The 11,497-nt window shown below is 38.9% G+C and overlaps 1 protein-coding gene across 2 annotated transcripts in view; it reads left to right on the top strand.

Annotated features, from left to right (window-relative positions):
* LOC107755746 (synaptic vesicle glycoprotein 2C-like) overlaps positions 1 to 11,497 on the top strand; it is a 41,002-nt gene that overhangs the window by 15,007 nt on the left and 14,498 nt on the right. The window contains exons 2-3 of one of the 2 annotated variants that reach the window (XM_016572639.1): positions 143 to 802; positions 8,834 to 9,014. In XM_016572639.1, the coding sequence (XP_016428125.1) occupies positions 217 to 802; positions 8,834 to 9,014 (767 nt within the window). In that variant the 5' untranslated portion in view covers positions 143 to 216. The remainder of the gene's footprint in view (positions 1 to 142; positions 803 to 8,833; positions 9,015 to 11,497) is intronic. The other variant, XM_016572640.1, reaches the window with a different exon arrangement.

Genomic DNA, 11,497 nt, shown 5'->3' on the forward strand with positions numbered 1-11,497 from the left:
TATATATATATATATATATATATATAATATTTTTATAGATATAGATAGATTTTGGGCAGTATGACTAAGTGCATAGTTTATGAACTATATAGCCCAAAGCTTTAGCCCTCACAAAATAACTTTAAACCTGTGTTTCTCCCAGACTCATGAGAGCCATAAAGGCAAAAGCACTTCTTCTGTGGTGACTGCAGACCTCTTCCCCTCCACCATCTAATCATGGATGATATAGCTCCACAAGACACGTCTTCCCTCATGAAGGGGGCCAGAGTCATTGCTAAGGAGGCCAAACGACAAGCTGTTAAGAAGGTCAACAAAGTTGTGGACCGTGCCTCAGACGAGTACTCCCATAGTCGCACCTACCAGCGCTTCCAGGATGAAGACGATGACTACTACAGCCAGCCGGATGGGAACTACACAGGAGACCACGCCAATGATGAAGAGGGATCCAGTGACGCCACTGAGGGTCACGATGACGAGGATGAGATATATGAAGGGGAGTACCAGGGGATCCCCTCGGATGCAAAGGCCAGAGATGGACAGGTGGCTCTGGGACAGCCGCTGGCGGATGGCCTGAAGGACCGGAGAGAGCTGGAGAACGAGAGGCAGGCAGACGAGGAGGAGCTGGCGCAGCAGTACGAGCTCATCATTCAGGAGTGTGGACATGGCAGGTTTCAGTGGCAGCTGTTCTTCACTCTGGGCTTGGCGCTCATGTCTGATGGTGTGGAGGTCTTCGTGGTGGGCTTTGTTCTCCCTAGTGCAGAGACGGATATGTGTGTGCCTGACTCGAGCTCTGGATGGCTAGGTAAGAATAACAGGAATGTAACTATTGTACATAAACACTATATATTTATGCATATAGCACATTGTATGCAAAGTTTGCATTTTAACAGTCATGCATTCCCTGGGAATTCAATCCATGAGCTTGGTGTTGCTAGTGCCAGGCTTAGTTCACCCAAAAAGGAAAATTATATCATTAAGTACTCACCCTCATGTCATTCCAAACCCGTAACCATTTTGTGATACCATTTTCCATTTTGGAGAGTATCACGATGCATGCAGTACGCGTGCTTTTCCAGCACATAAACAAAGCATGCATGTGGTGCTGTTGATGTAGAACACACATGCGCTGTGCCTCGTTTACATTCAGAGGAGAGCACGTGCATGTGTCGTGATACTCTCCAAAATGGTGCCCAAGGGTGACGCGGAGGAGAAGAATTGTTGAATAAAGTCGTTAATTGAATTTTCTTTGTGCACAAAAAGTATTCTCGTAGCTTCATAAAATTACAGTTGAACCACTGATGTCACATGGACTATTTTAACAATGTCCTTACTACGTTTCTGTGCCTTGACCATGGTAGTACCCTTGCTTTCGGATTTCATCAAAAATATCTTAATTTGTGTTCCGAAGATGAACGAAGGTCTTGAACGATGAACGAAAAGCAGCAAATTAATATATTAGAATGATTTCTGAAGGATTATGTGACATTAAAGTCTGGAGTAATGACTGCTGAAAATTTTGCTTTGCCATCACAGAAATAAATTACATTAAAAATATTTATATTTAAAAAGAAAACAGCAATTTTAAATTGTAATATTATTTCACAAAATCATTGTTTTACTTTTGAATGAAATGGTCAAGTTGAGCAAAAGAGTAATATTTTCCAAAAACATTAACCAAACACGGTAGTATCTTTTTCTTTTGAAATATATGACCTATTATTTTTATTTATTATTATTATTGGCTGTTGTATTCAGTAGTAGATTATTATTTAGTGTGGCCAGACAGTTTACTATACTGGACAAAAAGGAAGCAACAATATCAAAATATTTTTATATTATTTGATCATCAAGAGAAAGTGTGTGATACTTCTTTAAACAGTCTACAAGTTCTCATTGACCTGGTTTAGGGTCATTGATATTCATATAAATTGACATTCTTATGTGTTTTATAAGTTTAATCAAGTCTGAGTATCTCTCTTTCTCTCTATCCTTCTTTTTTTATCCTGCTTTTTCTTCACTTATGCACTCATCTGGAGAGCCCTGAGGGCATTGTGTGGCATGCTCTGCTTCCCTCTCTTTCATGCTCCCTCTCTCTCTTTGTCCTTACTCTGTCAATGGCTTTTAAGACATAATCGCACGTGGCCGGCTGTGACTGCCGGTACAGCTACTGGCTTTTGAGATCAGATACGGTCATCAGCAGAAGAATTTGCTGCTCCTCAGCCAGAAAGATTGAAACACTGTATAGGGATCAAAAGAAATAGCTTTGAAATGCTTTTATGTCTTTTTAATCTTTTTAAACTCACAACGGCTGCATTTATTTAATACAAAATACAGTAAAAACTGAAATATTGTGATTTATATATATATATATATATATACTATATATTTTAAATAACTGTTTAAATATATTTTACAAATGATTTTTACTTGATACAATGATCATTTTTTCAGAATTATTTGATGAATAGAAAGTTTGAAAGGATTTATTTTTTAATGGATTTTTTTTTGTAACAGTATAAAAGTCTTTACTGTCATTTTAATCACTTTAATCCTTGCTTTTAAAAAACTACTAACTCCAAACTTCTTTCAGAGAACAATGCATTGTTTCAAGCAGATATTCAGGCAGCAATTTAGAGCCCGCTGACTAACAACAGTCTAATTCAGTTGTGTTAAACAGTGAATATCTCTCAGTGAGTAAGGTAATGGCTGCTCTCCAGCAGACACAGTGGTGCAGTGGTGATTTAGTGCAGAGATGCTGCAGAATATGAACTTTCTGCAGGTCCTAGTTAGCATTCAAGTGTTGTCTCTTTTTCTGTTTGCTGTCATAGTGTAACTAGTGAAATGGCACAGTGCCACATTCCACATCTGATGTTTAAACCTGATCACAATTCACACATTCATTTTCTGTAGTCATTTACTCATCCTCAAGTCATTCAAAACCCATATACTGTACTTTATGCTTTTCTTTCATGAAATCTAATAGTAAGAAGTTTAGCAGAATGTCCAGGCTTCTCTTTTCCATGCAATAAACAGTATACAGTGATTGATACTTTCAAGCTAAAGAGAAAAAAGTCGCCATCAGAAATCCATACACTATGCTACGAGTTTGAAAGAATATTGAGACAACTGTAATTGACAAATTTGTTCAAACTGTTCAGTTGTGGTTTTATAAATGTTTAAACAGATGCTAAATATAATGGGCCTTTTATATTTGAGCTTTTTACTGAGACCAAATTATTTTGCTGTAGTACATTTTTAAGAAACAACATTTTGAGAGTTTGTATGATATGTTCTGTACGAACAGAACCGCAGTGGACTGAACACGTTACTGACATACGTGTACTTTGATATTAACTATCCTTCTCCCAGGCATTATTCAAGGCTATCATGAGTTAGAGAAGGAAATTGACTTTTGTTATGTTCATGCATGCAGACATTATTTGATCCGTTTCTGCCTGTACAGGACAATTTAGTTCAATGTAGTTTCACAGTCTATTGGCTTTATTACCAATATTAATTCATCCTGATTAAAATCTATGAATTATACCCAAGGGGCATTTAGTATTCGATAGAAAGAAGGCAATGGAAAATTGCTGCATCACACAATTACAGTAATGGATGGTGTTGTGAACACGTTGTGTGATGTATCTTCCATTACTTTTGGCTTAGATCCAGGAGCCCATCTTTGTCTATTAATCTGTGGCTGATTTATCTACTACATCTTATCATAACCCCTTTTCTCGCTCTCTTTCTCTGTCCACCCTCTCTCATTATTCTCTTTATCTGTCTCTTTTTGTGCATTGTTGAGTCTAGGAGACGCTGAGCTTGGCTAAACTGCAGTGAAATCACCCACTGCAGAGATTACAAGACCTGCACAGCCTCTCAGTGTGTGCGAGAGAGAAAAAGGGATATATATATATATATATATACACACACACACACACACACACACACTTGATTTTACAGAGAACATTTGCTTAAAATAATACTGCCTTTCTGACTCTATTTTCCCAAACCTTTTATTCTCTTTCATTTCTCTGTTTAATGCTCTCTTTTAAATTCTATGGCCCAGATATTCAGCAACAGAATATAAATCATGCTGCTATAATCATTTCAGCTTTGTCGCTCCATACACCCAGATGGTTTTTAATGCACAGATCCTAAAGACAAGCCGACAATGGAAAAATAACATCAGTCCAGGTAGTAAAAAGATAGTTTATTGTTTCATTTGTGAGTTATTCGTCTTATGGGGGTGATTCATTTTTAAAAGCCCTGAATAAATGAGCACTTGTGCTTTCCTCTGGGTCTACTTTCCATAAGAATTAAAATTCTGCTGGTGACTGGTTATCACTGTTTTCACGTTACGATATAGTTTATTGGTCTAACATTATTAATAACTCTTAATAGTTAGAATTATTTATTAATGAAAATGTATCATGGTAATCACCAGCTTCTGACAAAATGCCATGATATGATATATGATATGATACTATAGTTATTGTAACCTATGGACATGGTGTTTGAAAGATATGAAATTGGAGGAAAAATGTAAATATTTTTGGGTTCTCTTGCAAAGTGCCTTGCATTCTTATGATAACTTTGCGTTTGCTTGCAGAAGCATTGAAATAAAATTTTTCCTTCCTCATATTATTTCCATCACCAGTTTTGTGAGCGAACGCAAAGTTTCTCAGGGGAATGTATACATTTTGCTTTTGGCTCCATCACTGCCATTACAAAGGAATGAAAATAAAGACTTTTTACACTGTTTTAAACAAATCCTGTATTAATAGTTTATGCGCTGTAAAACATTCGGCCTATTTCAACTTAAAAACCTAAGTTCAGTTGCTGCCTTAAATGTTTAAATGTATTTAATTTGGGTTTACAAGTAATTTCAATTTAAATTATATTAAACTGACTTAAAAAAATAAGTTGAATCTCATAAAACCTAAAAAATGATGTTGAAGTTGGTTAAAATATTTTGATGAATTAAAGTAATATAAAAACATGTTACCATAACTTATTGATCATATAATAATTTTTTACAGTGTGACTTTAGAGAGGTAACAATAACTGGACAACTAAATGGTATTTTAAGTGATGTATTCATTGTTTTTGTATCAATGTGCTTCAGTTTCCATACAGACTGTGCATTAGTGGAAGGAATTTGACAGTGTAGGTTTCTTTGTTACGCCAGTAGGTGGCGACAATATCTTTATGACTCATTGAATCATTCATTCAACCGATTCGTTCAAAACAGGAACGAAACAACTCAAGTGTTTGTTCTGAGACTCCCCAGCTACCACATGACATGCCAATTACGTGTGACTGTTATGTTTCAACTTTGGCTCCGTTTGGAAATCATTTGAAATATTGTTTCTAAAAAGTAAGTTACTCAATAGTGAACTACTGTAGCTATAAAAGCGATGTTGCAATCGGACCACCGTCAAAGGTAATCACAACAGCACTCTTGCTTTGTGATGTTTCTTATATAATAATAACTGTAAAAATCATGCATATTGTATGTTTTTAGGTGTGCAAGGCAACAGAATAATCTCTTTGTTATTGTGCATTGCGTTTCTCTGCAACAGTCGTCTTTTTTGGCGTAGAAGTAGCTGTGTATGATTCTCAGCTTTGTTGAGTTGACAATCAACCCCACTGAACCCTGCTGAGAAAACATAATCAGCCATAAGCACTTAAGTCCCCTACAGGCCCCTACACTCCCTGCTGTGTCAACAGCCCCAGTCATCACTAAACTGCTTTCATACAGCTCCACTAACCAGCAGACTCACTCTCTATCACCAGTGTCTAACCGCACTACAGCTTCACTAAGCCAAAACAGACAAACAGCTTTGATAGCTGGTTAAATGCAGAATTTTACTATTACTTGTTGCTGATTTCACTGCACATGCTTAAATGGATAGTTCACCCAAAAATCATTTACTCACTCTCATGTTGTTCCAAAACTGTATGACTTTCTTTTTTTGTATAACATTTTGAATAATGTATGTGAGAGACATAGACAATCTTTATTGTCATTATCCAGTACAAAAAAGCTATGCTTGCTACTCCATCAGTGCTATAATAATGCAAACCTAAAAATATTTAAATAATTAGTTAATAAATCTGAGATGTTTAAAAACAACATTAAAATGGTAATCACAATAGTAATACTGGTGGCTCTTTTCCAGTTACAGTGGATTGGGATGGGAGCTTTTAAGTAACTAAATAATAATAGTTTTTGGCGCTTTTTTTTTTAAACTAATGTTAAAAATGGAAAAATATAAAGTAATGTTTAGGTATGACCTTTATAACTGAGCAGCTTGCTGAAAAGTGAAATGCCTGACATGATCTCAGGAGTCTTCATTACAAGTAATGGACATCTGGAGACAAATGTGTCTTTTATGCCTCTATGAGTCTGCGGTATTATTAGAAAGTGAGACATGCATTTATCATACGCACGTTTTGCTTCATTAAATAAATGAGGTGAAGTATTTGAAGTAGTAGTTCACCTCCAAAGTGAATCTATTTAGCAGGCTTGTTACTGTACTAGCAAAGAAGTTTACTGCTCACTATTAATTGCTGTGCTGGTTCTACAGCAGCAAAATTGTAAGTGCTTGGTCACAAAGAAAGCTGCTGTATCAGTTGAGAATTTACACTTTGAGAAATCAGCAAATCTCCAAAAGGTTTTGTGCATTGCAACACATGCTCTGTGTAAACAGTGTCACTGCATTTCTTTTAAATACAACTATCAATCCACCAATTTCAGGAGTCTTCATTACAAGTAATGGACATCTGGAGACAAATGTGTCTTTTATGCCTCTATGAGTCTGCGGTATTATTAGAAAGTGAGACATGCATTTATCATACGCACGTTTTGCTTCATTAAATAAACGCAATTGTATAATCACAAGTCTTAAAGTAGTTCACCTCCAAAGTGAATCTATTTAGCAGGCTTGTTACTGTACTAGCAAAGAAGTTTACTGCTCACTATTAATTGCTGTGCTGGTTCTACAGCAGCAAAATTGTAAGTGCTTGGTCACAAAGAAAGCTGCTGTATCAGTTGAGAATTTACACTTTGAGAAATCAGCAAATCTCCAAAAGGTTTTGTGCATTGCAACACATGCTCTGTGTAAACAGTGTCACTGCATTTCTTTTAAATACAACTATCAATCCACCAATTTCTCCCCATCTCTCTCTATTATGCTCTCTATATCTGACAAAACAGCTAAAATTCAGTCTTATGTAATATTTTAGCTCTTCCCTCTTTCCATGACTTATGTATTGTAAATGTAATTATTTTATTTACTATTTTTTTTCTACAATATTTACACACATTATATATATATATATATATATATATATATATCATTGGTTCATTAGAAGTAAATAAATAAATATATAGTTGAGTATATATAGTTGAGTGTATATATAGTCTGCAAAATGTTAATTATTTTACCAAAATAAGAGGGAACATACAAAATGCATGTTATTGTTAATTAGTACTGACCTGAATAAGATATTTCACATAAAAGATGTTTACATATAGTCCACAAGAGAAAATAATAGTTGAATTTATAAAAATGACCCTGTTCAAAAGTATGATTCTTAATGCTGTGTTGTTACCTTGTTGTATTAAAGCTTTAATCAGGATAAAACAGTATATTAAAAGCTAACATAAGCAGTAACATTTACAAATAACAGCATATCTAAAAGTATGAGACAACAACAAACAAAAAACATAGGCCTACCATTAAAAGCCGTGCTTGCACAGGTTCTGCTCGATCCTCTTCAATTATATCATCTGCTTCTCAATCGGGCTCAAACTGATAAGCAATATTAACGACGCCGTTGTTTACAATACAACCGGAGCACATGCCGCTGAGGTGAGGGGCGGGACGTTTAGACGCGCACTAGCGGCAGTTTAGCCAATCACGACACACTGGGCTAGCTAACCAATCAGAGTCCATCGCCTATTTCTGAGGGCAGGGCTTCATAAAAGCAGGAAATGATCAGCGCGTTTCTCAGAGAAGGGACAGAGTGGTGTGGAATAAAGGTAAATTATGTGGAAAATGTGTTTTTTTTTTAAACTAAGCATTAACACATGTTAGACTACACCCCATAAACACAATCAAGCCTAGAAAAAAAACAGCGAACCACCCCTTTAAGTAGATGATTATTTGCAGATAAATCAGTCTGCTACAGAAGAATATCATTATTTTATTATATTATATTTTATTTTATTTTACCTGTAAATTCACCCATTTTTCATCAAAGTAATCATTTAGGAAAAATTTGACTCAGATTTTGTGTATATTTAACAGACATTCAGGGTGGTTTTTCTTTTTATCTGTGTACCATCTAATTCTACTAGATATGTAAGGCATCTTAGTACAATACACAATAGCTGAAGTTCTTTTCCAGTTAAATCCTGTGATGAGGTCTTCTATATAGAATTCTGAGATCACTAAAATCTGATACATTTTTAATGGTTATTTGTTTTTCCTTTGGGCTACTTATGTAATCAACATTTTTACCGCACGCAAACTCCCTTGCTTATAGCATTATCACGGAAAATCTCCTTCATTTCACCCAGAAAACAACAAAGAAAGTCCTCAGGTGAAAACATCCGTCAACTGAAAGTTTAATGGTATTCTTGTTCTGAGAAGCAGCCGCCATATAAACCAGTATATATAAATCAGCCGCCAAACAAGAATGAAGACAAAAACAAACTCTCCTGAATATGACTGCATCAGTCTGTGTGTTTCTCCGCCTGAGGTGTGTGTTCACACTGTTTCACTTTGTTTTTTTCCCCCTCTCCTCTTATTTACTACAGGCAGCATTGTGTATTTGGGGATGATGGTAGGGGCCTTCTTCTGGGGCGGCATGGCTGACAAGGTGGGCAGACGGCAGTGTCTGCTGATGTGCATGTCCATGAATGGCTTCTTCGCCTTCCTGTCTTCTTTTGTGCAGGGCTATGGCTTCTTCCTGCTCTGTCGCATGATAGCTGGCTTCGGGTGAGTCTGTTTCCTGCACCACACAATCTGTGGTACATCTTCAAGATGTTAAATTTGTCAAGTCCAAAACGTAGATCTTGACAGAGACTTTAAGTTTTGTAATACAAAGAAATATATAAATATGTGTAGACTACTGTTTAAATGTTTGGGGTGAGTAAGATTTTAGTTGAAATAAATGAATACTTTTATTCAGTTATAATTCAGTTTATTTTATTGCATTAAATTGATCAAAAGTGACAGTTAAGACATAATTTTTCAAAAGATTTCTATTTCTATCAACCTTGATCAGCAGAGACCCTAAGAGGTTGAACAATAGTGTGGGTGTAATATAAAATATATATTTATATAAAAGATAAAAGCTATTGACATAAAGAAGAGAAGTATAAAGATGTTGATGGGGAAAATACTGGTTCCCCTTCAGGAACTCAAGGTGTGTCAAAATGCAAAGGGAACGCCTTCAGCGTGACCACGCTCTGAATCATGTGTGTAATCAGTCCAATGGATGGGCGAGACGTCACGGACGGGGTGATGTAGCACCCAGGAAGCTTAAAAGCACGTGCGGTGGAACCGGCGGCAGCTTTCTATCATTCAGCATGCACTCTGTGTGTCAGTCGCTATTTGTTGTGAGTCTTATTTAATGCCTCAGCTCTCGAGGGGGCTGATTGTGCTTTTCCCGCTGCAAAATGCTCCGCTCTCGCCGGGCACACTCCGAGGAGTGTGTCCGTGCCTGTGATCTTGCGGTTACGGTCCCGTTGCTGCTCAGGCACGGTGGCAATTGAGATCAACGCGTGCATTACATAATTTTCATTTTTTTATATAAATCTTATCACATCAGACTGTGTTTACTCGTCTGGTTGTTTGGCTGCATTTGATTTTGAGGAATTAAATGAAGTATTTTATCTGACTATAAGAAGTTAGATATACAGGAGCTCTTGGGATAAAAATTTCTCGAGTAACAGCACGTGTTTACCTCTCTTCCTCCGAGGAGGTTGAGGTGGTCAGTAGGGGCTGCTGGGCGGGAGCAGTCCCAACCTACCGTGTTCCAGCTCCTCATTCTGTGAGCGTCACTTCTCGTACTCCCCAGAATATAGAGTCAGAGTGGTGCTCCCAGGCCGAAGGCTTCTAGCGGAAGGCGGATCTGCGGACCGTCATTCCCACTGGATAGTCTTCAGCTAAAACGTCCTGACGCCTAAAGAGCGGTGTACAGCGCATTACACGGTGCCCGTCTCTCCTCAGTGCCCTCAGGAGATCGGTCTGCCAACCCTGCCACTCACGGTGCATCAGGGCACAGCGGTCTCCGGCAAGCGCTTCTCTCAGTCACCGGAAACGTAGCGGTACTAAGAGGCTCGCTACCTCTTCGGAGGTCTCTAGAGCAGCTAGTTCGTCCGTCTCCTGCCGGTTCGCCACTTCAGGGCACCGACCTAGCCGCTCTGATTATACCAGAGGTCAGTCTCGAGAGACTGATTCCCCTAGTAGACTATTTGCCACCGTGGAAACTACTGCCAAATGTGTCTCAGTGGGTCCTGCACACTGTAGAGAGAGGCTACCAAATTCAGTTCGGCTCTCCTCTGCCTCATTTCAACGGGGTCATTTCCACTCTGGTGGGCCCCGAGCAGGCTCTGGTAATGGAACAAGAAGTAGACACTCTCTTGAGGAAGGAGTGGTCCCTCCTCTTGGCAGTGAGTCCGGGTTCTACAGCTGGTACTTCATCGTTCCGAAGAAGGATGGAAGTTCCTAAGGTTTGCTTTTAGGGGCAAAAGCTTACCGGGTTCTTCCGTTCGACCTTGCACTCTCACCCCGCACTTTCACAAAGTGTGTGGATGCTGCTCTGGCTCCTCTGCGATACCAGGGCATCCGCATACTCAACCACATCGACGATTGGTTAATATTAGCTCAATCAGAGCAGGGGGCGGTTCGGCATCGAGGTGTCGTTCTCGCCCACTTGAAGAGCTGGGGTTAAGACTAAACGCCAAGAACCCCTTATCTGGGCGTGGTGTGGGATTTGACCACGATGCAGGCACGTCTGTCTCCTGCTCGGATTGAGTCGATCCTCACTGCAGTCGCGAGAGTGAGAGAAGACCTGTCACTCACTGTCAAGCAGTTTCAAAAACTGCTGGGTGTGATGGCAGCTGTGTCCAACGTGATATCTCTTGGCCTGTTGTACACGAGACCCCTACAGTGGTGGCTCAAGACCAAGGAGTTCTCCCCGAGGGGAAACCTGCTCAGCATTCTCAAGGTCACGCGGCTATGCCTACGTGCCTTAGACATGTGGAGGAAACCTTGGTTCTTGTCTCAGGGCCCGGTGCTGGGAGCTCCTTGTTGCGTCCCTCACTGGTTGGGGAGCGGTCATGAATGGCCGCTCGGCCCGCGGTCTGTGGAATGGTTGCCATCTCACATGGCACATCAACTGCCTGGAGATGCTGGCCATGTTTCGAGTTCTGAAACACTTTCTCCCAGACCTAAGAGGTCACCATGTGTTGGTG

The sequence above is a fragment of the Sinocyclocheilus rhinocerous genome, unplaced genomic scaffold (assembly GCF_001515625.1).
Source record: "Sinocyclocheilus rhinocerous isolate Xijiao unplaced genomic scaffold, SAMN03320098_v1.1 scaffold171, whole genome shotgun sequence".
NCBI classification, from domain to species: Eukaryota; Metazoa; Chordata; class Actinopteri; order Cypriniformes; family Cyprinidae; genus Sinocyclocheilus; species Sinocyclocheilus rhinocerous.